A 27,367-nucleotide genomic window follows, 5' to 3' on the forward strand; every position below is an offset into this window, starting at 1 on the left:
CTTATACAGATACAAATACAGAAAATGATAAATGTCAAGATGTCTCCCCAAAAGAAGCAAAACAAAACATGAATGGGGGGGGTCCCCGGAGCCCTTCCGAAGGAGAAAGGAAAGTGGTATCATAAGAGTGCATCGTAATTAGTGGTGTCTGTACACTTACATGTAAGTACTGCAGTAACCTAGGGCATCCTCCTTCTACTTATAAACTGACAAGCTACAGTGTGATGTCAGAAGTGTGGAAGTAAGTATATTAAAAGGAGAATTAAATGAATATGTCATTTATAACTGTGAGCACTCCTTCTATGAAATTGTGCTCTTACTATAACTGTACATGGGCCATGCAGTCATTGTGTTTCCATAGAGGAATAATTCAGTACAATTCTAAGCCTTTTTTCTCTGGAGATTCAACCTTACTGTGTACTATAAGTGCAATTCATTAATGAAGGCAGAAACAATCACAAGGTGTGTGATGCCTCACCTCTGGCCCAGTAATCAAGGAGCCTCAATCCTCACCACTAGTACCTGTGGGGGACATACATTGGGAGGATGACCGGTACACACACACAGTATTTCCAGATATAGCTTCCTGCATCAGGTGCAATTTCACTTAAAAGCACACAGAGACCACAGTCAGTCTGGGGCTGGTTTCTCCTTCTTACTCCAGATCCCATATAAGACTCCCCACTGGCACAGCTGTAGAGTTGAGATCTCAGCTGATTGGGCAAGCCAAGACCTCCAACACTCTTTCTTTCTAACCGGTGCTTTGTGTCCCTGCCCAAGTAGCTGACACACACACTCCTGGAAAATTGTTGTACACACACACACACACACACACACACACACACACACACACACACACACACACAACTGGGAAAGGCTGGCACAGGTTTACTAGCCATGTCCCTTCTGCCCAGACTATAAGGTAGTTATTACTGCCGGCAGCCACATTTTTATCAGCTACTTTAAGGCCCTTAACAAAGGGTGTCCAGTCTTATTGTATAATGCTACTATCAATACAAATGGTAGTTTGACCAAGAGCAAGGATATTAGGAGTGACCTACACAGTGTCGCCAAATAAATATGGAAACACTCTCAGTACTTAAATATGTTGTACAAAGGTCAGCCACAATTAAATGTTTAAATATAGTTAATAATAAAAGAACAAGACAATACTAAATATATATGTACAGTGATATCAGAGTTCAAAATCACAGGAAATATTTAAAACAACATTGCAGGACAGTCTCAAATCAATAAAAAAAATCTAAGCTAAGCTTTACTATATTCCTGACTATATCAAAAATAATTGTATTGTACCCTAGTACACTTACTTCAGAGCAAGCAAGGCAGATGTAGTGAGTGGATCATGATGTTGTCAGGTCAAAGACAAATACAGACTACGGTCTCTCACTAAGAGACTTCCCAAATTAATATCTCAAATATTACTGCTGGGATAGCTTGCAGAATGACATAATTTCTTGTCATCTGACTTCAGTTCCCAGGCTGAAAACAACCACTGATGCTAGCTGGTAGCATTTAGCATCTACCTGTGAAATATAAATAGTTGAAGTCATAAAATAATTTAGATTTCTCTACATTTAAAGACAATACAAAACATTCTCTAGTACAGATATTATGTCTCCTTTTGCACTGAAACAGAAAGTTAACATCTTTTTTTATGGCCCAGTCATAAAGTAATTTAATTTCAACTATTTTTCTGAAGTTTTGCAAGCTAACCTCCTGTGGTCCAGTTTTCCCTGTTAAAATAGATACATTTAAATAGTTGCAATAGTGTATATAAATTTATGTTCTTTTCCAGTAGGGTACACTGTCAGTACTTTGTAAAATACCTTTTCAACATGCACTTCTGTACCAGCAGTTTGATTTACACATAACGTTCAGTTCTATCATCTTACATGAATCATGTTGATATTCACAAATTACATGTACTGTAATTATTTACAAAATTCCAGATAGCTGGTCTGTTCATATCTCCTTTTGTTACACTTCTGTGTAAATCATGTTAATATTCACAAATGACATATAATTATTTACAAAATTCCAGATAGCTATACTGGCAGTATCTCCTTTCGTAACATTTCTCCCCCACCCCTCAAAGACACAAGCTAGTTTTTCAAGTGACCCTTGAGAAAGGCTGCTGGACAGGGATGATCCTATCTGTGAATACCTTACCCCATTCCCTCTCTTGAGAGCCCATTTGCATTGGCATTGCTGACCACAGTACAGTGCTGCACTGTCTTATCATATGCCTGCAACCTTAGGCTCCATCATAGTAATTTGGGATTTTGCTGACTGGCTCCCTGTAGCCGTAGATCCCCCTCAGACTCCTCTTGCCTCTTACTGAAAATACTTAGCAGCAGGGCCTCTCTAACATGGTAAGGTTTCATAGTGTTAACATGGTACAGTTTGTGCCCTTACTTCCTGCCTAGCAGTTCTACCATGTAGTTAACATCACTGACCTTCCTTACCACTTTGAAGGGTCCCTCCCAAACTACCTGCAGCTTGTTGTGTCTGACAGGAATGAAAACCATAACCTGCTGCCCTATAGCACACTCTCTCGCTTGAGCATTCCTGTAATATGAGACCTTTTTCTGCTGTTGGGCTTCTGTCAGTTTCTCCTGTGCCAAGCCCATGAGTTCCCTGAGCCTTGTCCTGAGGTTTAGGACATATGCCACAACAGACTCCTTATGGTATCCACACTCACCCTCCCACTCATCACAAATCAAATCTAGATGTCTCCTTACCCTATCTCCATACATTAACTCAAAGGGTGACAAACACGTGGATTTCTGGGTCACCTTCTTGTAAGCAAGCAACAGATGGGGCAAATATTTGTCCCCCTCCCTCTTAAACTTGTCTGCAAATGTCTGTAGCATGGTCTTTAGTGTAGAGTTTAACCTCTCAACCGGACCATTAGTCTGGGGATGGTAGGGGGTGGTATTTAGGTGCTTCACCCCACAGTGCTTCCACAGACAAGCTAGCAGGTCTGATATGAAATTGGCACCTCTGTCAGTCAGTATTTCTTTTGGGAAACCTAGCCTGCTGAAAATCTCTAACAAAGCATTTACCACCTTTTCTGCCTTAGTGGAGGATAGAACCACTGCCTCGGGATATCTGGTAGCATAATCTACTAACACTAGGATATACTTTTTCCCTGTGGAACTTGGGGTACTCAGAGGCCCCACAATATCCATAGCTACCCTCTGAATTGGCTCCTCAATCACAGGGAAAGTCCTCAAATGAGCCTTGACCTTATATCCTGCCTTGACTACATTTGGCACTGCTCACAGGTCTTGCAGTACTTTGTTACATCCCTGGAAATCCCAGACCAATAAAAGTTCTGCATAATATGTCTCTTTGTATGCTTTTTGCTCATATGACCTGCAAAGGGAATGTCATGGGCTATGGCTAGAAGTGCCAGATGGTAGGCCCTGGGCACTACCGACTGCTGTATTCTCTCACCTTCTAGCCCTCTCTCAGGGGTCCACTCTTTGTATAGTAACCCTTTGCCCCAGTATACAGATTCCCCCTTTCCTTGAGAATTAAGTGCCTCACTAGCTACCTCTCTTAGGCCTTGTAATGTAGGGTCTGAGAGCTGAGCTTGTCTCAACTCTCTCTTTGTAACCCTTCCCAGCTCCCCTTCCACAGGAGGTTTGGTATCCTCTTAGAGCGGTCTCTCACTGTCAGCCTGGGTACTACTACTCCTCTCTGCCCTTGCAGTCACTCTGTCCAAGGAAACATCAGTATCCACAAGCAGCTGTGGTGCACCTTCAGTCTCACTGCTATAGGGTAGCTCCTGCACTGAAGTAACCACCTCACCCATCCTGGGTTCAAGTGTGCAGTCTGTCTGGGTCCCCCCCAGGTTACCAGACCCACATGCTTGTCTTCAATTCTGACTGTGTGTGACTGTATGCAAACAAGGTACTGCATCATTCCCTCTCAGGACATCTGCAGGGATATCCTCAAAGACATCTACTTGCTTGCTTCCTTTTCCACCCTCCCTGTGAAGGTGAACCATAGCCAAAGGTATTTGGAATGGGGTCCCTTCTAAAGCTCTGACTGAAGTACACTGCCCAAGCAAGTAGTGCTCCTCTTCAACCATTGCAGACTTCACAATGGTTAGGTCATAGCTTGTGTATGTCTTGGCAGTGGCCTGTTTCCCATCTACTAAGATAGGATATAACCTACTGGGGGTAGTTTGTTGTCTCCAGACAACTTACTGCTGACATTCTGTCATTCCCACTTACTGGCTCTCCCTCCTTTTGTTTCCCACCTTGCCTCCATGGGCATCTATATGCTACATGGCCCCATTGGTTACATTTAAAACTTTTAACCCTTGGTCCTGGCCATGTACCTGAACTAGTGGCTTCCTCTGCTACTGATGGACTCCATTGGGGCAGTTTAGGCTGTCCACCATGGGTTTCCTTAGACCCATGAGCAATGCTGGGTATCCCTTTCCTGTGCAGTGATGCACTGCTTTCTAGGTATAGGTCTCCCTTTTTCGCCAACTCTTCTGCTGTGCTACATTCTCTATCCGCTAACCAGATTCTCATGTCCTCAAGCAAAGTGCTAAGGGCTTGTTCCCTCACCAAACGTCTGCCAGCCCTTCAGAAGTGGTGACCTGACACCCACTCACCCATCTATGAAAATAAGTGCTTAACTCAGCAATATATTCACACACTTTCATCTGGTTTGCATCTGTGCTCATGAAGCTTTTTCCTGTAAGCTTCAGTTGGTGCTAACTTAAAACACTCTAATAAACAATTTTTAACAGTATTATAATTTAAGCAATCAGTATTAGACAATTTAGAAATAGCAGTTACAGCTTTACCATGGAGTAAGGGGGTCAGGAACCGTACCCAGAGCCTTTGGTCAACATTACACTGTTTACACACCCTTTCAAACATGGGAATAAAACCATCAAAATTATCACCCTCTGTAAATTGTGGAAGAAATTTACTGACCTTTGTTTCTTCTGGGGTTCAGTTACTCCCTTCCCCATTACCTCCATGACCTGGCGAAGAGTCAGCATCTCCTTTTCATGTTGCCTCTGCCTCACATTCTCTTCAGCTTCCAGACGCAGAGATCTTGGTCTCTGTTGATTCTAATGCCATCTGTTTCTACTTTTCTTCGGCCTCCAAATGACACAGTCTCTTTGCTGATTCTAGTTCTGTTTGGCCTCCAGTTCAAGTCTGTTTAATTCAGATGGATTTTTAAGTCCTCTGTAGAAAGGTTGAACTTTCCATTTTCTGAGAGTTGTACTTACCCAAGGCCAGTCTGGTTGTCCTCCTGGTTGCTGGTCTGTGATGCAGCTGTGACTAAGGCTGCAATCATTTCTGCTTTAGTCAGGGTGGCATTCTCCAGTCCTTTGGCTTGGCACACCTCAGCCAACTGTCTCCTTCTCATCTTGCCATACTCCTCTGCTGACATCCTTTCCTGCTCTCCCTGACTAACTAAGCTAATAAAAATAAATAAAACTGTTGTAATAAGAAACTCTAAATGTCCACTGTGTGACTGAGAGTACAAACACCTTCCTTAGTGACCATTGTTTACAGGCTACATGAATTCAATATCCACACCACTGAATCTCAATATGTGGATATCCCACCACTGCCAACCAGTATATGCGATGCTGCACCTCTGGCCCAGTAATCAAGAAGCCTGAGTCCTCACCACTAGTACCAGTGGGGGATGTACATTGGGAGGATGACAGGTACGCATACAATATTTTCAGATGCATCTTTCTGCATCAAGTGCAATTTCTCTTAAGAGCACACAGAGACCACCGTCAGTCTGGGGATGGGTTTTCCCTCTTTCTCAAGATCTCCAATAAGACTCCCCACTGACATAGCTATAGAGTTGAGATCTCGGCTGAGTGGCCAGTCCAAGACTTTCAACACTCTCTCTGTCCAACCGGTGCTTCGTGTCCCTGCCCATGCAGCTGACACACACACACACTCTTGGAGATTTGTTTTACACTTAGACACAGACACACACACACACACACACACACACACACACACACACACACACACACACACACACACACGCCTGGGAAAGGTTGACACAGGTTTACTAGCTATGTCTCCTTCTGCCCAGACTATAAGGTAGTTATTACTGCCACCAGCCACTTCTTCATCTGGTACTTTAAGGCCCTTAACAAAGCGTGTCCAATTTTACTGTGCAATGCTACTATCAATACAAATGGTAGTTTGACCAAGAGCAAGGCTATTAGGTAGGAGTGGCCTACACACTGTCACCAAATAAATATGCAAGTACTCTCAGAACTTAAATATGTCTCACAAAGATCAGCCGCAATTAAATGTTTATATTTAACAATAAATAATAAAAAACAAGACAATACTAAATTTATATGTGCAGTGATATCAGAGTTCAAAATCACAAGAAATACTTAAAACAACATTGCAGGACAGTCTCGAATAAATAAAAAAAAATCTAAGGTAAGCTTTGCTATTTTCCTGACTATATCCAAAAGAATTATACTGTATCCTAGTACACTTGCTTCAGAGCAAGCAGGGCAGATATAGTGAGTGGATCTTGATGTTGTCAGGTCAAAAACAAATACAGAATGCTATCTCTCACTAAGAGACTTCCCAGATTAGTATCTCAAATATTACTGTTGGGATAGCTTGCAGAATGACATAATTTCTTGTCATCTGACTTCATTTCCCAGGGTCGAAACAGCCATTGATGCCAGCTGGTAGCATTTAGCATCTGCCTGTGAAAATAAATATACCTTAGATCTTTTGGCAAATGGTGGAAGTTGTAAAATAATTTACATTCCTCCACATTTAAAGACAATATGAAAAAACTTCTCTAGTGCAGACATTGTCTCCTGTTACACTGAAACTGAAAGATAACATCTTTTTTATCATCCAGCCATAAAGTAATTTCATTTTGACTATTTTTCTGAGGTTTTGCAAGTTAACCTCCTGTGTTCCAGTTTCCCATGCTAAAATAGATATATATTTAATCAGTTACAGTAGTGTATATACATTTCTGTTCTTTTCCAGTAGGATACACTGTGGATATATCTTTAAGCTCAGTACTTTGTAAAATACCTTTTCAAGACACACTTCTGTGCCAACAGTTTGATATACACATAACATACAGTTATAATACAGTTGTAACACAAACATCTTATATGAATCATGTTGATATTCACAAATGACATATAATTATTTACAAAATTCCAGATAGCTGGGCTGACTGTATCTCCTTTTGTGACAAGGTGTACACAACATCCTGCTGACATTTAGTATGTTAGTCACCTTACCCCAACAACAAAACAAAAGTTGAACTTATGACACAAAGCATACAGTAGTTACAAGCAGTAGGATTTCTCTAGTTCAATAAATCTGTCTATATGAATATATAGATATCGATATCTATATTTACTTCTGTAAATGTATGTATTTATGAGAGTCACTGAAGTCACAAAAAATATCAAGTAAGAAAGGTAGCAATCCATATCCCACCCATGGTCACCATATCTTTTACAATATACAACATGTCATTCAGGGCTGTGGTTCAAAAACTAATTTTACACTTTTAACTATTTTCAGATTTAGAAATAAGCATGCTTTTAAAATGGAAATATTTCATTAGCCTTAAATTTCCCCATTTTGTTATTTTGATTCATAACAGTTTCACTTGTTTGTGATATCAACAATCCATACTTAATAAATATTCATTAGGAATGCATCAGCAAACCTTATGAATGTTCATTAAATAGGCAGGGTTTGGCAGGATTTGTTACCGTGCATCCCACAAGTACTACAAAGCAATGATACAATTGTTTTTACCGAATTAAGCATTTTCCACCTCTTACCGTATTCTCAACTTCAGTTCTTGCAAAGCCTGCCTGGTTCTACATTTTGTTAAATACAATTATGTTTTTTGTAAAGAAAACTGGTGTTTAATACCTCTCCCTTCTATGACTGGTGGAGAATGCAGGCATTTCAAAAATCACCAATTAATTGAATTTCCATTTCTGCCTGTCACTACTGAATAAGTAAGTGTTAATTCTTCACAGTAGACAGATAATCCTTTTTTCTGGACTGTTGATATCCTGTACAAGGGATAAATTCACATCTAGATCAAGGGAGGTCATAGTCTCCCTATACTCATCACTCATCAGACCAATGATTGAGTACAATGCCCCATTCGGAATGCATCTGACCCGACACTTGTAGCAGTTGGAGAGGCCACAAAAGTTCCTCACCAAAAGGATAAAGGGTCTCAAAAATCTGTCCTATGCTGCCCGACTGAAAGAACTCCAGCTCTATTCAGTCGCTTACCGCTTGCTCAGAGGTGACCTTTGCCTGACATACAAGGCCATGTCAAACCCAGATTTGATGAATATGCTTCACCTCAAAAAATCTAGATCCGTCAGAGCCACAAGGGCGGGAGACTTAAACCTCGACGGCTATTAATAGGACGTGCTGGAGGATAGATTCATCACCCAAAGACTCCCTATGCTGTGGAACAAAATCCCGGTATATGTGAGGCAGAGCACCTCGCTGGCCTTGTTCAAGAGAAATCTTGACCAATGGATGGGAGATCGCAGATATACCCCAGGGATTACCTCAGTGTCACTGCTCAACAGAGGCATAGCAAAATAATGGGTATAGTTCCCCATACTAAAGGGGTGTAGCCACAAAACTATGGGCTAGGCTTGTAAATGCCCTCGGGCAGATAGCCTAGTATGAACCTATGAACCTATGAACCTATAAGAGGACTACTGTGGACCATCTCCTTTAAACTGTTGCTGAAGGAATGGCAGTAGTGATAGCTAAATAGTGGTAGCTAAGTCTATCACCAAGCCAAGGTCCGCACCTCCCTTAAAGCATCTTAGCCAAGATGATGACCTTAAGGTATATCTATTGATTTTATAAGGATTACCAGCTGGGAAGGCAGGGGGTGAGCCATCAGGACATGCATTTTAGCAGCAGATCTGATGGAAAACCCCTCTTTGCTTATACAAACTATTCCCAGTGCAGTGTGTTGCGATTTTTACAAAGTAAGAAAGAGTTTGCTGGTCAGTGCTGTTGTCATTTTGGAGACCGAAGTCCACAAGATTCATTAATGGCCCTTTTTACAGACCAAAAACTGTAAGCGCACAACTGTTTTGTGCTGAGGCCCATGGCAAAGCTTTGGTTAGACACAGAAAGGCTTAATAGTAAAGAAACTATTTTAGAACTTTTAGTAATAGATGAGTTTAAGTGAGCTTTACCAGCTATTGTTAAACAGTGGGCATGTCAAACAAGCCCACAAAATGCAGACAACGTTGTGACACTGGTAGAAAGTGTTGTATTATGAGAATATATTTAAAGCATTGCTATTTTCCTGACTATATCCAAAAGAATTATACTGTATTATGAGAATATATTTAAAGCATCTGTTAACAAGTTAAGTGAGAACGTTGTGACCAAATTGAAAGAGACTGTGTTTACTTTTCTATGTTTGAAATGTGGGAAACGGGGATATATTGTTAAATATTGTGGAGAAGGTAGACCAGGACCCACGCTCAAACTGCTAGAGATGTGCGTGTATGTGTGTGTGTGTGTGTGTGTGTGTGTGTGTGTGTGTGTGTGTGTGTGTGTGTGTGTGTGTGTGTGTGTTGGGGGGTGATGAGGCCATGGAATGTGACAGAGCCACTACTAGGCTCATAGAGACCACATTCTGTTATTGTAACACTACAAAACTAATGAAATGTCTTGTATAGATTCTGGCAGTATGATTATATTAGTAAAAGCCAATGCATTTGTGTGAAAAAGGCCCACTGTCTGAGGTCCACAGAGTTTGTGAGGATTCATGGACAGAGAAGGTGCTATCTGGTTACCCATGTGGAGATACAGACCCAGTTTGGGAAGACCCTACACTTGTTGGCTATGCTGCCCTATCTCACCCATGATGTAGTTATAGGGAAAGACTTCTTCCTTCATTAAGGATCTATGGATAACTCCAGGGGACCTGATATAGCCTGACCACAGAGACTGAGACCACATTATCCCACCTATTTACAAGGCACAGACACCCTCGCACTTCAATGAATAATGTTAGCAGGAGTTGTTTTAAGCCCACTGTCACTGTAGAGGTCGCAGGAAAACCAAGGTATGAATACATTTATCTAGGGTGAGAGAGGATCCTTTTCTTGGCATAGTAGAGAACTCCAGTAAAGGTAGAGAAAGTCAAGTAATAAAGGAAAAGGGAAGGTTCCAGGAAATCATGACTGGGGGGGGGGGGGTCTTAAGAAAGATTTGAGAGTACGAGGAAGCCCAGAAACCTGAAGAGGGATAAAACATGAAGGGGTCAAGAAAAAGAATAACCCCAACAAAGTAAAGGATGCTTCAAACCAAGGAGAAAGCAGATAAAATTCTTGGGAGTATTGGAGTGAGTTCTTTTCTTCAGATAGGAGTATTACACTTAGACCCCTGTGCCTACTTTAGCATGGAAAGAGGCAGTACCTTTTAGTTCTCAAGCCCCCAGTAAGACACATGGATTTTAAGAATGCCCAGTGAGAGGATGAGATCCTATATCAGACCAGGAAAAATGTCTCTAGGCAGTGGGCAGGATTCTTTATTTTGACCACCTCCAGCCTCCCCATACTTTGAGATACAAACAATTCTATTTTATGGGATGGTAGAAAATGGAGAGAGTGTTACATGGCAGATTTTCAGTAATGAAGATACCCCATAAACATGTTTTGGGGGGCCAATTCAACATGGACAAAACTGAAGTAAGGGTACAAGTCAGGTTCTGTTGGCCTGGGATAATAAAAAAAAAGGGAATGAAAACTGCTGTGCTGCCTTTACTGAATATCAGAAGATAGCCCTGAACATGGGATTTAAAAACACACTAATTCTGATTCCAGTAACTGAGGTAATTTGAAAAAGAAAAAAAGTGCAGCAGACATTATAGGGCCACTGGTTAGGTCCAGCAGTGGACATAATATATTCGGGATTTTGGATTAGTCTATTAGATTTCCTTAGACTACATCACTGAGGAAAACCAATTCTAGAGCCATTGTAAAATAACTTCTGCTGTTATTTTATGGGTAGGTATACCTAAGGAGATCTGGATAAATGAAGGTACCCCACTGTGGCATCTTTGATCAAACTTCCACTTCAAATGACTAAGAACTGTTTATCACCCCAAAATAGATGTCTTGGTGGAAATGTTTGATAGAACCACAAAGTTTTATCCAAGAAATGTTGTCAAGAAAGATGACAAAATTGCTATCACCTTTTGCCCTGACTGATTTTCTTCATGGCAGAGCAAACCTTCCACAGGATTTTGTTCCTTTGAACTATTGTATGGTAGATGCCCCCAGGGCGGTTGGATATAGTAAAGTAATCTTGTGAAGAATAAGAACCCCCTATTAACTCATGAGTACCTCTAAGCTGCAGAATGATACACCTTTAGCAGCATACAGACACACTTACTTTCCAGAACATTTTCTGAAAAACAAAATAAAAATAACAGAAAAAGGATGCAACAAACAAATGCAAGTATAATTTGTGAACATTAAAAGCCATTAAAATGCACACAAACCCAGAATGATATTTTTCTCTAAAGTTTCACAAACAAATTGTTGCATCTTGGAAACTATACAGCATATACATATTGACAGGACAGTTTTTTAGCCATTCACCAGCTTTCAACTGACAGCAAGACATTCCTCCCTGAATACCTATTGAGATGCTTACAAAAATAATAATTGTGCTTAATTGTATACCCATGAATATAAATATCACTGAATATTTCTCAAGGTGTGCAATTTATGGTGCAAATATTAATGACAGTTTTCTTCATCACAATCTAAGACTTTTTCTGATGCCAAGCAATAGCTTGTAAGTCACATGGTTTTGGACATATTGCATATCTTTATAATTGCCAGCATAAAAACAATATCTCAAGTATAATGTGCTATAAGTGAACATTGACAATATATTTATTTGTCTTCCACCATGGCATTTCATACCACCAGAATACCCAGTCTGCTATAAACTGACAAATGACTGGCAGTAGATATTCTACCATGTAGCTACCTCAGTTTTGAAAATGAATGCAAATATGAAAGTATGAATAACATGTCAAAATGGTAATTAATATTTATTGTGCTGTGCCTTCTGGGATAACAGTCTTATTGCCATTTTGTTATTTGTACCTTGATGTTTCCAATACTGCCTATTACTGATTTGTAAGTCACATATTTAAGGAAGTTAGCCCCCCAAAATATTTTGATATTATAAGAAGCCATGGGTGTTAAGTGGACGTATCCTAAAAAGCTTTATAGACTTGAATGAGTTAAGACTGTATTACATGTATTCTGATGGTTTACAAGAAAAGATAAGATTGGTCATGTGAGCACAAGAAGAAGGTACAAGCTGGTCAACAATGCAGTTAAAAGAGAAATGCCTGGAGCAGGGATGCCCAAACAGGTGATCAGGTCTTGGCACTGGTTCCACAACCTAGAATATTACTTGTCAAGTGGCATGGACCTTATGAAGGCAAAGAGCAGCTGAGTGAAGTAAACTCTAAGGTGCACCAGATGGAGAAAAGGTGCCCTAAATAAATCTATAATAAAAACATATTAAAACCCTAGAGAAAAACTCAAGTTAATGAAGTCAATGGAAGGCTAGGGTCATTGACTGTGGAACATGAAAATGGTTATTGTTCACTTCACAACTGCTTGTGGATGACACCCTCTCTCAAGTCCAGTAGCGTTTATTAAGAGATAGGGATATCTTCTCTTAATTTTCTGTCTAAATCTCCCTTATTATGCACCACATAAAAATTTAAAGCCTTATAGTATACCAGAAGTTCAAAAATAGATAGTAGAAGAGGTCAGAAACTATGCTAAAAACTGGGACTGATATAAGAGTTAGCTAGCCAGTGGAAAAGTCCCATTATGTTAGCACCAAAGCTGGACAGCACTGTTCATTTTTTAAAGATTTTTCGTAAACTGAACAGCATCTCCATGCTTGATACCTACCCTATGACTAGGTAGATAAGCTAATGGAGTGGTTGGGTAAAACAAGGTTCCTCACCACCTGACATCTCAACAAAGGGTACCAGCAGATTCCCCTAAGCAAAGAGGTTAATGCAAAGTCCAGTACAAACCATAAAAAAGGATGAAAGTGCTAAGCTACATCAAATAAGTTTTGAAAATTATCCATGAGTCTGTTTTTATGGTGATCTTTGAGACCTGGATTGACTGTACAGGCATTTATTTTTTTAATAAGGAAATGCTACACTACACAGGTTACTTCCAAATGTTGATGGATAGAGTACTAAGGCCTCATCAATCATATTCAACAGCTTACTTTACAAAAAAGCTATTCACTCAGAAGATTAAGGCCGTCATCCCCAAAAGTATGGGCAGTTTTGGACCCCTTGAAGCAAATCAGACTTGATGTCAATGCTCCAAGATTCAAAACTTGCATAACTGAAATCAAACATTTAGAAAATGTGATAGGATAGGGGCTAATTAACCCCCAGAATGAAAATAAAAGCTGTCAAAAAGTGGCTAACACCCCAGATGGAAGAGCAAATAAGGGCTTTCCTAGGACTTGCTGGCTCTTCTAATACATTTATCCTGGAATTTATTTATATTTTGGTGTTCATAGGTTCATATGAGGCCAACTGCCCTTGTGAGACATTTTATGCCTAACCAATTACCCCAAGTGAGAATAAAACCATGCACCTTGTGTCTGTAAGGCAAACATCTTAACCATTACACCAACCTATTGTATTGTCCCCCTCAAAGGATTAATAATGAAAGAGTACCCAGTCTGTTATTTAAGCAGAAAATTGAGTAAACCTTGCAGTAGATATTTCTCCACTATAAGGGAATGTATGATGATAAAGTGGGCCTTGGAAGTCGTTGTGGCATTAACTACTAGGCAGAGAGCATGTGCTTTTTATACATAACATACTCCCTTCAGTGGCTTTGCCAGTAATGTCAAACTCTAATGATGGGCTCTGTCACTATAACCATTCCACTTTTTATACCAGTGTTCACCATCAGAATGCAAATAGTCTGTCTATGGCTTATGCAGATTCATGCTGGTGCCTTTAAACTGGGGAGGCTATCTATAACATAGTATGAAGACTCCACCAAGAATTGCCTAGTGGCTGGTGTGTGACTTCTATTATGTCCCTCTTTTGTTTCAAGTTAATCAGGATGCCCCCTGGAGTTCTTGCTGATGATGTCCATAAGGAACCCACTATAAGGGACTGTATGGTGAAATACACTACCACTGATACACAAATCATTATAGAGAGATTTATTTGGCCTGCTGAATGACAGGTTCTATTTCCTAGACATTTTAGGGGGTTACTGCGGTATGCCCCTGCTATATCCTGCAAGCTGTCTGTAGCATGTTGAATGCTACCTGTTATGATTACCATGAAGCCCACACCGCAGCTATTAGACCTAGAAACTTTCAGACCCGCAACATTAAACCCTGGCATAGCAACCAGTTACATATCTTCCCTAGTTAACAAATTGTATAAACAAGTAAATAACTAAACCACATCATCATCCTCCAGTAGCTGTGATGCCGACAGACAGCATCTGATCTGGTAACCGCACCATATTTCCTTAGACAGCATTGTGCATTGTATATGGTAGTGCAAGTGAAGTGAAGAAGTCTGGACCACATCTATGGACCATGACAAATGCATGTGTTACACAGAATAAAATGATTCCAGCAGTATTTTGAAAGGCTATGTGCTGGGCAGTATGTGGTCAAGTCACACTGTGCATCAGACGTCTCTACTTACACCACAAAGGAGGAAGGATGGTGTAGGTTATTTGCAGAGATTCCCATGGGAACATGGACTTGTCTGACAACACAGCTGGGACATGGGGAGGGGTCACAGATCAAAAGGTTGAAGTTGGAGATATGGGTCTCATGGTGGGGAGACATCTGTGTCACAGTTAATTTCCTTGGTGGACAGTATGTGACCATGTTGTGGGGCCAATACAATGGGTGGATGTGGTAGGGCTAGAGGTCCCTTTGACACTGATGTAGTACTTGGTGAAACAGAAGGTGGACAAGATCCGCCATTAATGTGTCCTTTCCCCTGAATAATCTGTGCCATCACCATCCATGACATACACAAGGTGTACACCTAGGGAGGCTAATGCAAGGAACAGAGTCAGCACTTGCAACAATAGGGGTATCATGTCACCTCGTGTATGCATACACCCCTAGCTACAGACAACACTGTTGGATATAAGTCAGTGAGAGTGGCATTTGGTATCCTCTGCTTGGAGGTGGACATGCTGGCAATGTGTGCCATTGTGGACCTCACAAGATATACTGGCAATGTGTGCCATTATGGACCTCACATGACCCATCATGCCATCATTACTGGACTCCATTGTCTCCTGAAGTTGTTGGCACTTTGGAGTGACTTCCTCATGAAGTCCAGCAGCCCATTAATCATTTCCATTTTGGCCTGGTTGACTGCAAACTGCATCTTGGTTATCGTCCCATAACATCTGTTGATTGATGTCAAGCACTGCCAGCATATTGGGCATGGCTGTGACACCAGATGATGCTAGAAACCCCTAGTAGGCTGCTCTGTATTGGGTGTATTGACATCAGATGCAGTATGCTAGTCCAGTGCTGCACCTCTAGGGGAGCTGTGGTGGCACTTATCATAGGGAGTTCTCTCCTTAAAGGAATAGCGTGCACCCATGCTGTGCAGTCCCTAGGTCAGATGTAGATGAGGACAGACTTTCATACTGGACAGTCTTATGGATTCTAACCTGTTTTTTCTCTCTGAGAGATACATGAAGTTTGGCCACTCCCATAAACTGTATCTGCTCTTCCAGATATTATACCATTGTCCTCATCCTCTCCGTGCAGGGATATTAAGAATTTCTCACCTCAAAACCTATCTGTCCAGATGTTAGTACCACCAGCATCATATGCTTGAGGTCTTTGGTTCATGCTACAAATGTGAGCTAATATTATTTTTTCACTTGTATCATTTTAACAATGCCTAGGCAGAGAGCTTTCTCTGTATTTTCCTGTATTTGTGTGTGTGTGTGTGTGTGTGTGTGTGTGTGTGTGTGTGTGCGTAATTTGACCATTATCACCATGCTGGAAGTTTCCTATTTAAAAGGATAAAGGTTTTAAAGGAAAATTCAACACCTATCTGTCCAGAGGCTGTTGCTAGTCCAGCGTCAGTGACACCAGCATGGTATGCTGAAGGTCTTGGACGTAAGCCCCCAATGAGAGCTAATGTCATCCTTTTATTTCTAGGATTCATCATCCATGAGGTTTGCAGTGGGAGGCGGCCTCCCTTTATTGCTGACCCATCTGCTCTTATGCTGAAGTTGCTGTGTACTTTTTCCTAGCATAGAATTAATGCTATGGACCACTGTCCAGCACATGATCTAGTACAGTCTAATAAACACTACTTTTTCCTCTTCCCCACAGATGCCTCCTATGGGTCTTGAGTGTCTGTAGTACAACATCAGCTGAAGCTGTGTAACCTCTGTCTTCTATCCCCTGTGGAGGACGTGAGTACACCTATGAAAAAAGGAGACAATAGCTGTAGGGCAGTGACATCTGGGAAGAGTAGGCTACCAATAATAAACAGTAGGTAAGCTTGGCTCTACACAACACAGGATTGTATGTGGACAGGAAAACAGTAGAGATCACAGATATGCTAATGATGCTTGGGTACCCTAGTGGTATGAATGTGTAGAGGTCGCAGATATGGTAATGGCTCTTGGGTATCCCAGTGGTATGGATGTGTAGAGGTCACAGATGACTACCCCAGTGGTACGGATGTGCACATATACAGCTGGGGTTGGTAATGTCTTACATATACTCATTCTTTAACTGCTAGAGGCTCATCTGCTCACAGCTGAATGTTCATCTGTGTGTCCCACTGTTAGATTCTTGACTACACAGACTATTTCTGTAATTGTAGTTTCTCTGAGTTTGTGCAGCCTTGGAGACTATATATTTATAAATCAGGGGTGTAGAGGCTATCCCACACATTGGGTTGTAAAGAGTAACTTATCCCACTGCAAAAGAAATGTACAATTTACTGCTTATCACATGTATACTGTTACTCTAGTATGTGAAATTTGAGCAGTTGCTGTTTGTTAATAAAGTACATCTTTATGGTTGTTTAGGTGAAGAGGGCTTTATAGATAGCATGACTAGGAACCCGCTGGAGAGTTATAGGCAACCATAGGTAATAGGCTGTGCTGGCAGGGGTTGTCTTTGCAGGCACCCACTACCCATGCTCTGTTGGCACACACTAACCTCATGTATGTTAGACAGCAGGGAGGAAGGATAGGCAGTTCTGTTGTTGCAGACTGTCTTCCTGTTGGTACAACTACACTGTCGTATATTCAGGCAGAAACTGCAGGTAACCACAAAACACTAGTTTTATAAATAGAAACATTAGTTGTACTATAATCTATAGCCAATCAAGAGCTCATGTCTATATGGCAGTGGTGACCTATATCTTACCACAGTACTATGGAATGTTGTATACTTCTTTTGGGATCTCATCTGCGAAATGCTATTTCACTGTTCCCAGATAGAGTTTCAAGCTGCTCAGTTATAGATGCTTCCTTGCTGTGCATTTTGGTGTTTAAGATGAAACTTTGCCAAGTAAAATCGCAAATAAATGTGAGTTTGTACTGAATATTTGCTAATGAGGCTATATTCTCCATGTGTGCATGTGATGACTTTCACTATAGGCAGAATGAGAAGAGAATGCTTCTGGGTGATGCAGGATGCAGCAAAGAATACTGGCACAGTGGGACTCTTATCTCTCCATTTGTACCATCTTTTGGACATAATCACAAATGACACCCTTCCCTTTATGTTTCCCTTCTGTAGGTTGTGATGGCACCACTTAACTGCAGATGCATCAGCTTTTGTTTGCCACTTCTGTAGACAAGGCTGGAGCTAAGGTGGGTGAGCAGGGTGGAATTACTTAACCTGGGGGTCCTCTGGCTCATCCTAGGCAGTTAGCCTGTGCCATTCACCTGCTCTAGCTCAGGGATTTCTTGCACATGTGGTGGAGAGCAGTTACTCTGGCAATATCATGATGGCTGCCTATACATAAACCCTGCAAAGAACCATGAATTCACCAGACTGGCTGACCCATGCCATCATGCCACCAGAGTAGGACATGGTGCATCTTGCTAACCAAATAAACCCAGGACTTCCATTGAGCAGGTTATGGTGCATACTGCCAATCACATGAACCCAGGACTTACATCAAGCAGGGTATGGTGCATACCACCAACCAACTGAACCCAGGAGTTCCATCGAGCAGGGTATGGTGCATACTGCCAACAAATGAACCCAGAACGCCCATCTAGCAGGGTATGGTGCATACTGCCATCCAAATGAACCCAGGACGCCCATCTAGCAGGGTATGGTGCATACTGCCATCCAAATGAACCCAGGACGCCCATCTAGCAGGGTATGGTGCATACTGCCATCCAAATGAATTCAGGACTTGCATTGAGCAGGGTATGGTGCATACCACCAAACAACTGAACCCAGGGCTTCTACTGAGCAGGGTGTGGTGCATACCACCAAACAACTGAACCCAAACAACTGAACCCAGGGCTTCTACTGAGCAGGGTGTGGTGCATACCACCAAACAACTGAACCCAGGGCTTCTACTGAGCAGGGTGTGGTGCATACCACCAACCAACTGAACCCAGGGCTTCCACTGAGCAGGGCTTGGTGCATACCACAAACCAAATGAACCCAGAACTTCCACTGAGCAGGGTTTGGTGCATATCGCCAACCAACTGAACCCAGGGCTTCCACTGAGCAGGGCTTGGTGCATACCACAAACCAACTGAACCCAGGGCTTCCACTGAGCAGGGCTTGGTGCATACCACAAACCAAATGAACCCAGAACTTCCACTGAGCAGGGTTTGGTGCATATCACCAACCAACTAAACCCAGGACTTCCACTGAGCAGGGCTTGGCGCATACCACCAACCAACTGAACCCAGGACTTCCATCTACTAGGTTGCAGTAATATCTGGACCATTCAGCTGCTAGCATATGCAGCCTGTATGGCACCCCATTCCAAGTCATTTGGCTGCCTTATGTTTATTTGTGTGAGTGTAGCCCATGTCTCCCAGTGTGTGCTGGTCTACTCCTGTTTGCCTGTACTATCTACTACTATTTGCCTGTACTGTTTATTCCTGTTTGCCTGTGCTGTTTTGTGTTTGTCAGCTCCCAAATGCTTTTCCTCCCCAAACTTTCTCCCCCAGTTTCCCTTTTATGCTTTTTATAATCCCTTTTCTGTATAGATAGAAAATGGGAAACCTATCCTTGTAAAAACATTGTACTCTACCAACTCCCCATGCATTCCCCTGTATATATTCCTTCTGTGTATATCTCTGCTTGCTGTATACCTTTATTCCTACTTCTCTATACTGCCCTTACCGCCCCTTTAGATTAACCAGTACAGCATACAGCTGGCAGGGCACCAGATAACAGGACTGTTATATGTAGTTTCTATGCAGTACTTAGCAATGCAGTGCAGACATGGAATCACAATACCCACTGTGGCCATAGAAGGCACCACTGTGGCCATAGCATGCACCACTGTGGCCATAGTATGCATTTTTAAAAGCTCATGTAAAGCAGTATGACCCCGCTGTCTTACCTCACTATCTTTTCAGCTGCACCATTCAGAACAGATTTTGACTTTTCCATCTTGTCCTGGTGCATTCCTTTTAGCACAGTTGATTACCTGCCTGCGCAATATGTCCTGTTTTGGTTATTTGTGTTTGCAGTATACGACATCATATGTTGCGCAAAGCTTGTTCCTTACTGGATCTCTGTGAATTATGACCTTTATGACACTTGGATTTGGCAGTAAACTACTGCGGCTGAAATATGCTAACAGAAGGTTCTTTCCATTCTTCATTTGTCTTGAAGAATAACATTAGAATGTAATGGCTCACAATATGAGATGGGTAGAAATATATTGCTTTACAAAATGTATTTATTTATTTTACTTATTTCCATTTGTTGACTGGGAGAGTCCGACTGAGCCAAAGGTGGGTCATTTTCAGCATACAATGTTCGCTTAGTACATAAGACACAAAGAAAGTAGCAGATAACTTGCCAGTTTGCACGTACAAATATAGAAAGTTCAATACTTAATACAGATAGATGTGTAAAGGATGCAAGACATAGTATAATATTAAACTTAGCATATGTAGGTACATACAGTTCCATTTGACTGAATACCACAATCATCACATAAGCATAGGTTTGAGATGGTATAGTGACAGATCGAAGAAAAGGAAAGAAAGACCTAAGGGTAGACAGGAAAATATGCAGAGAAACAATTAAGATCTGGTTGACTTCGTTAATTGCAACTCAGGTTAGTTTTTAAAAGTTGAGGCAGCTTGTAAATGCATTCATTTGCATTTTGTTTAAAGTTAATTTAAGTTCTGCATGCTTTTTTTAACATTTTGATTTTAATGTTCAAATCGTTCCTTTTTATGAAAACAGTATTCTGTAACATTTAATTACAGCAATAAATTCTGCAGAGAATGTCATTATCTGTCAATAAAAGCTGTCAGAACACACTTAATTTTGCATTCGAATGCTCAGTACAGCTGATCTACAAATTCTGCCTTTTAAGTACATATTATTTCATGTTCTGGCTTACGTGGCTTGTTTTAAAAATACTTTTTTCTTTCTCCTATTGTCTTATTAAAGTTATGTAAGGTACCTGGAGAGCTATACTTTTTATTATCGTATGAAACAACAGAATCTTTTGTTAAACTTATTTTCAGGTTATCCCTTTAAATCTGTGACATTGGTGATGTCTCTAGAGGCATGATTTTGAATTTACAGATGGTCTGTGCTTTCCCAGATGAATTTAGGAGCAGTAAAGTGACCCCGATGTCCCTTACTCTGATAGTAATTATATGCAGTGCTCATATTCCACCTTAAATGCGTACTTTGCATCCATAAACATGCTATAGGCAACTGCTAGTTTTGACTCCCTTTATCCCCGATGTCTATGAGAGTACATCATCTTTGTAACAATGAATCTGCTTATAACTGGATATAGGGCCATAACGTAATGTCTAGGTGGCTCACTGAGTGAGCCATTTTTTGGTGTCATCTGCTCTTGCTGTGGTGACTGTAGGCTTGCAAATATGAAACATTGTGATACACATAATGGGCCATTATTAAAGAGGTAATGTTTTGAAGAGGCTATTTCTTATGGCATATTAAAAGTATTCTATAGTTAATTTTTTAAAGTTGATATGCATGCAACTTCTACTCAATGCTGTTTATATGTCAGTGAGAATGTTTACTGCTATCTCCTCACTTTGATTTTTATATAATTTTAATTGTAGGTTATGCTGGTTGGGGATTCCGGAGTTGGAAAAACATGCTTACTTGTCAGGTTCAAAGATGGCGCGTTTCTTGCAGGAAGCTTTATTTCTACTGTAGGAATTGATTTCCGGGTAAGACAATAACAATTGGTATTTAAAGCGTCCGTGTTCTTAAATGTAATACTATATACTTTCATTGTTTTAGTTCAAGTGCAAAACACCACTGAGAACATCTGTGTTAAAAATTTTATTTTGAAATATATACTTTTCATTTCTTACAGCCTAAATGCTTCCTTGCACATTTAATACATGTTATACACCAGAGCACCCCATGCAATAATTTACTTGTTTCCAGTGGGATAGGCTTCTTATTTACCTCCTTATCGTCAAGTAGATTATTGTGAGATTAGGCTGGTGCAGAGCTTTTCTTAAAGGGATAGCTTCCATTATCCTATTTCTTGTTAGCTTCCATAGACTTCCCTTAGAATTGTAAGGCATTCCAAATAGGAGGCAGAAGGTGCACCAAAATGTCAGTGTACGAAGTACAAATCCCTGTTTATTACTCCATGAAATCAAAGATTTCTTTAGCTACATATATTATTTCTTTCCCTTAAAATAAGAGAGCTAAGCAAAAGTGGAGATGGGTATCCATTCAAAAAGCAAAATGATGGAATGGTCACTTTTTTTTAGACATTGGCTTCCTAGAATGTCATTACTGCAGTCTGTGAAATTTCCATCTCTCCCCTATATGCAGCAAAGTCAGAGTTAAGTATAATAAGTAGGGGGTACGGTATCAGCTCTGTAGTATAGGAGCATAAACCCCATACTTTGACTGGATGAGCTGGGATTGACTGGTGACCCAAGCAATGGAGAAGCCAGTAGGGGGAAGTGACCAGCTGATTGCAACTTGCTCATCCAGGAGGTAGTCTGACCTCCTGCTGTGTCAGTACCTACTAGAGAGAGAGGGAGACCAGCATACAGTATACAGACTGGTAACATGCATGGACCTGCCAATCTGTGTCTTACAACAATCTTCATGGAGAATGTGCAGCAAAAGTGTACTCTCACACGAGAAGGCATAGTAGGGCCCCTGCATCTGAGCCCACACATCTGCTGCCAGGCGAAGGGTTAGGGCCAGGAAATTGAAAATCCCCTATGGATGCTTAAATGATGGCTGTCATCTTGGTGGCGGGAATGAATGAGCAAGGTTGCAGCAGGTCTTAATGGTGGTCAGTCATGTAGGATAGAAAAAAGTATAAAAGAAACAAAAATAAATATAGGTACAAGAGAACAGCCCACTGCATAGCGAGTGTAGATAACTTTTCCTTCATATAAAACAAAAATGTTCTGATTTTTGTCACTTATGTTTTCAATTTGCAGTTTTGCATGAAAAAACATTCTATCTTTTAGTGCAGAATCTGATAGAATAGCTGCATGACAGAGAAGCTCTATCCCTTCAACCTTGCTTAATTCTGAATATCCTGCAACATTTTCTAAACCAAGCACTGCAAAATGAAGAGTGGTAAGGGGTTCCTGAAGACCATCATGACAGTTTGTTTAGAAACTATAAAAGGTAGTAGCTTACATCTCTTTTAAAAAATACACTTGCAAAAACAGAAAATTATAGTTTAAGCATTTGGATGTTTGCTTGCTGTCCATCAGAGAACATTGCACCTCAATAAATCTTGGAAGGCTGTTTAACATTCCACAGATTTTTTTTTTTTATAAGTGCTGTAAGCTACAACAGAAATTTGCATTAAACAGTCCTGCTATACTTATATGGCACTGGCGATCTATATCTTACCACAGTAAACATCACTGAAAACGACTAAGATGGATTCAGAAACATTGATGAGAACATTTTATACCCTTTGAAATTGTTCCTAGAATGTATTATCCCAGTTCAATGAAAAAATATATATAGTTTTATTTATCTGTGAAATGTTATTGATCGGGAAAACCTGCTACTCTGATATTTTAACTGTACTTACATTGGAATTTGTTGCCTTGTAATGTGAGTGACAGCATTTAAATTTTTGTTTGTCTGCACATCTGGATCACACACCGATCTCTGTATGAATAATTTCAAGAGAACACAAGTGGGGATGTGGTTCTTTCATAGGTGAAAATAAGGTGCAGTTTTATTCAGAAGTTTATGATAAAAATCAGATGGTCAAATATGCATGTGAGTGAAGATGGCTCACAATATTCTTTTAGGTACAGACATACTTTCTATGGCTGTCATGTAAATGATTAATGGAAATGCCTCCATAAAATGTTTATATGCATTTCATTGTGTTGAATTTATATGAGTGATTTTTAGAAACTGTTCTTACATGATGTCTTGTATAATGCCTTACATAATGGCGTTGTAGGTGTGCTTGTACTTAACCTTTTCAGCAGATGTGGAATGTGCATTATTTGAGTACTGTGATGTAGCTTTATTACCTAACAAATCTGGCAGGTCCTTCACAGTAACATTCTTCCCCCTCATTAAAGTAACTTTTTGATGCTAGTAAGGAATGCACAGGATGCTGAGGGTTCTAGACACATTAGCAGCTTATACACCTTGCACAGATCCTGAGCACGTGAATAATCTTTGCATTTTATGTACTTGCTATTTGTGAAAGGTTTTGGTTCAGTTGTTTAAAGCCTTCAGATGCTATTTAAATTTTACACGGAAAACTGTGTCTTTTACTGTTTTTACAAATGTGTTCAAAATGCATGATGTTCTCAGTAAAAAAGCCTGAAGTGAAAAACATGTTTAGCAGTGTCATGAATATTTTAAAAAAGTCAAGTTCTTGTTTCATATTTTGCTCAGGAAAGTAGGAGTATTTTCTGACATTTATGATCTAAACTATATAGTTTATATTTCCACCTAGTCTAATTAGGCAAGCAATGTGCTTTTCTGTTTTGTTTTGCAAAACTATTCATCTAAATGAGGAGGTAGCCAAATAATTGATTACAGCAGATTGCTTCTTGGGTTGATTTCAGTCCATTTTTCTTCTGCTAAGTATGACAAAGGCATAAGGCATTACTGTCTGATGATTTCTCTGTTGTTCTAAAGATTATTTAAATGGTCTTGCTCCAGTATGTAAAGGAATTTCACTGATATAGTAAAAAATGTTACTCTTATAGTTGCCTAGAAAGATTAAGGCAATGCTATACTGAAAAGTGCTTTGGCTTTTCACACCTAGTTTTAACACTAACGTACTATTACTGAGCCTTTGCTAGTAAGGAATACTCTAGGTCTTTGTTATCATAAAACTGAGCTGTTAAACTACAGTGCCTATTGCCTAGAAATTAACTGTGCTACTGACTGTTTCAATATACATATGATTTTCAGCTTTTTGTCCATTAATGGGAGATGTGAAAAATGCCATTTAACTCTGAGTATTATCAGAAAAGATCATTGCTATTTGAATTCTTTATTTTAATTTACTCAAACTCAAGAGGATGCACACAAGTTATGCCTGTGAAGTTTGAAGGATATAACGAGTATACAATGAATTCTGGGCTACCAGAAGTAGATATAAAATACAATTATGTGCACATACAAACAGTAAAATAGAATAATGTTACAAGCTATGTAAAACTGATTAAATGATAGGAGCTAATTTAAGTCATGGCATTAGGTCAGGGGTTTAATGAACAACAGATAAGGACGTTCAAGAACAAAGGATACAGCAATAGCTTAAATGTTATGGCAAAAGTTATTGTCAAATATGAAAAGGGGAGGAGGTGTAGCTGACTGAGGTTATGAACCTAGAAGTGGTGTTGGTGATGAAGGGACTCTTTGAAGACGGCTTTGAAGATACCTAGAAGGATGTATGGTTAAGAATGCAATGAATTAAAGATGTAAGAACAAATGTTCATGCAGACTTTAAATTAAGATTTGAAAAAGAAGCCATGCTTAGTTTGGATCCCAGGTTCTGGGAATTAGAGAATTTTGAGGTCAATGAACTCAAAACTGGAAAAATGGCAATGTATTTCCAATAGGTAGAAATGGTACCATGTATTTGCTGTCAAAATAACTAAGCAATAAGGTATGATAGAATACAAGCTGTCATGGAATTTATCATGTTGCTGTGTTGCATTTTGACCAATGGGATTGCATGATATTATAACCCTATTTTATAATGAGAATAATGCTGCCAATTTTTAATTATGTGCTAGTGGAAACAGAAAATGGGGCACGTTTGGTCTTCTGTATTACATGAAGGGAAGCTAAAACTTTGAACACATACAATATGCAATTATCTGTAATGAAAACTGTGTTCCATTGTCTAATAAGCAACTCGGCAAGAGAGATTTGACATGCAGTGAATATACAGTTACTTAGTTTTTACTGTCCTAATTGCACTCTGTCAGATGCTTATGTTTAACTTGGAAATGGAGTTTTGGCAAAGAGCGTCAAACATGGATGTTAAGTATCAAAAAAAAAATGTAATGTGTTTGTCATGTATCTAGCTTGCAGTTTGTAGACTGTGGTGTGGCTAAAGGTTAGGCAGTGTAACACGTCTTACTTACATTTTAATAACAACATATTTTGCAGGCTCTAGATATTCGTATCCAAGATCTTTTGAAGTTGTATTATGTATTAATCTGTATATTTGATATTAGTATGACTAAATTTCAGATAACACTTCAGTAGATCATTTGCTTCATGCTAAATCAGTAATTGTGAATTCTGCTTTGTAAGTATGCTGCAATTGTTGATCTCTAAGCATTGATCGCATTAACAGATGATTAGAGCCAATGACTAAACTGATGTTTTCCTTGTGAAGCTGACAAAAATGTAGACTAGTACATCGTTTGTTCATACAGATGGATATCCACAAACATCTTTTTGCATTAGGTAAAGTCATGTAATAGTTCTGTTTCAGACATTCAGTGCTATTCACATACTCTGAAGTAAAAAGGTTAAGATTAGATCTAGTTCATGAAATCCTGTTTATTTATAGTACAGAATATAGAGCTGAATAAATTGTTTGCCATCACCTGAGTGTGGACGGTTGACAGGACACTGCGGCTGAAGTAGGATAGATATACTGAGCATTTCTGATTTGAGTATAACAATCCTTATGGAGTTAGGGAAATATAGAGAGTTCATAACTGTTCTCACCTAGCATGTGCAAACAAGGGGTAACTGGCTTTGCATGTGATAAGACCAGCAATATTATAATGTCAGAAGCCTGAAAAATAAAAGACCCTGTTGTTTTTTTCCCTCCTTCTGTACATATAGATTCTAAATGTTGTACTATTATTAGTTATTTGCAAAATGTATACTATGATGATTACAATTATTATTGTGACCATATTATACAGTTTGAATACCCCTGAAATAAGGGAAAGAGTGGTATAAGCTTATTATAGGTAGAATTTAAAAGGGAGATTTTTTTTGTATTTTGAAATGCCATTTAGGCCATAAGCTTGCCAACTGAACTTCTGCATCTTGTTGTCTGTATACTCATTATGAGTGGAGTAGTACAAAAGTCCTTGTTGGCATATTTGTAAAAAAACCACACAAGCAAACAACTTGATCCAAGGCCTCCTTTAATAGTGTTACGCCTCTGCTGCAGCTACATAACTGAATCAACTGAAACCCGAGCTTGTCGTGAGCATGTTATTACTATAGTCTCCTGCTTCAGTCACATTGGACTGTTATCTTTGTAAATAACGTACCAGAATACATAATAGTAGACATTTTAGTAAACTTGCCGTCTAGTAATTTTTTTCTGTTTATAAATGTTATATTGTACAAGTGGAGAGCTGCAAAACTAAATACAAGAACTGCTGGATTGTACAGTAATAGAAAAAATTTAAAATTTATCCATCCTCCAATGAGATTCATGATTATTTGTTGTATGATATTTGTCCAACTAACAACACATTGAAAATTAATCACCGAAAGCCACTTTTAGTGACCAACTCATCAAG

At 39.8% G+C, this 27,367-nt stretch overlaps 1 protein-coding gene across 1 annotated transcript in view; it reads left to right on the forward strand.

Annotated features, from left to right (window-relative positions):
* Positions 1–27,367, forward strand: part of LOC122816148 (ras-related protein Rab-26-like) — a 73,241-nt gene that overhangs the window by 19,220 nt on the left and 26,654 nt on the right. The window contains exon 2 of the mRNA XM_044088903.1: positions 21,449–21,559. Coding sequence (XP_043944838.1) covers positions 21,449–21,559 — 111 coding nt within the window. The remainder of the gene's footprint in view (positions 1–21,448; positions 21,560–27,367) is intronic.

The sequence above is a fragment of the Protopterus annectens genome, chromosome 12.part0, assembly GCF_019279795.1.
Source record: "Protopterus annectens isolate FY-2018-M chromosome 12.part0, PAN1.0, whole genome shotgun sequence".
Lineage (NCBI taxonomy): Eukaryota > Metazoa > Chordata > Ceratodontiformes > Protopteridae > Protopterus > Protopterus annectens.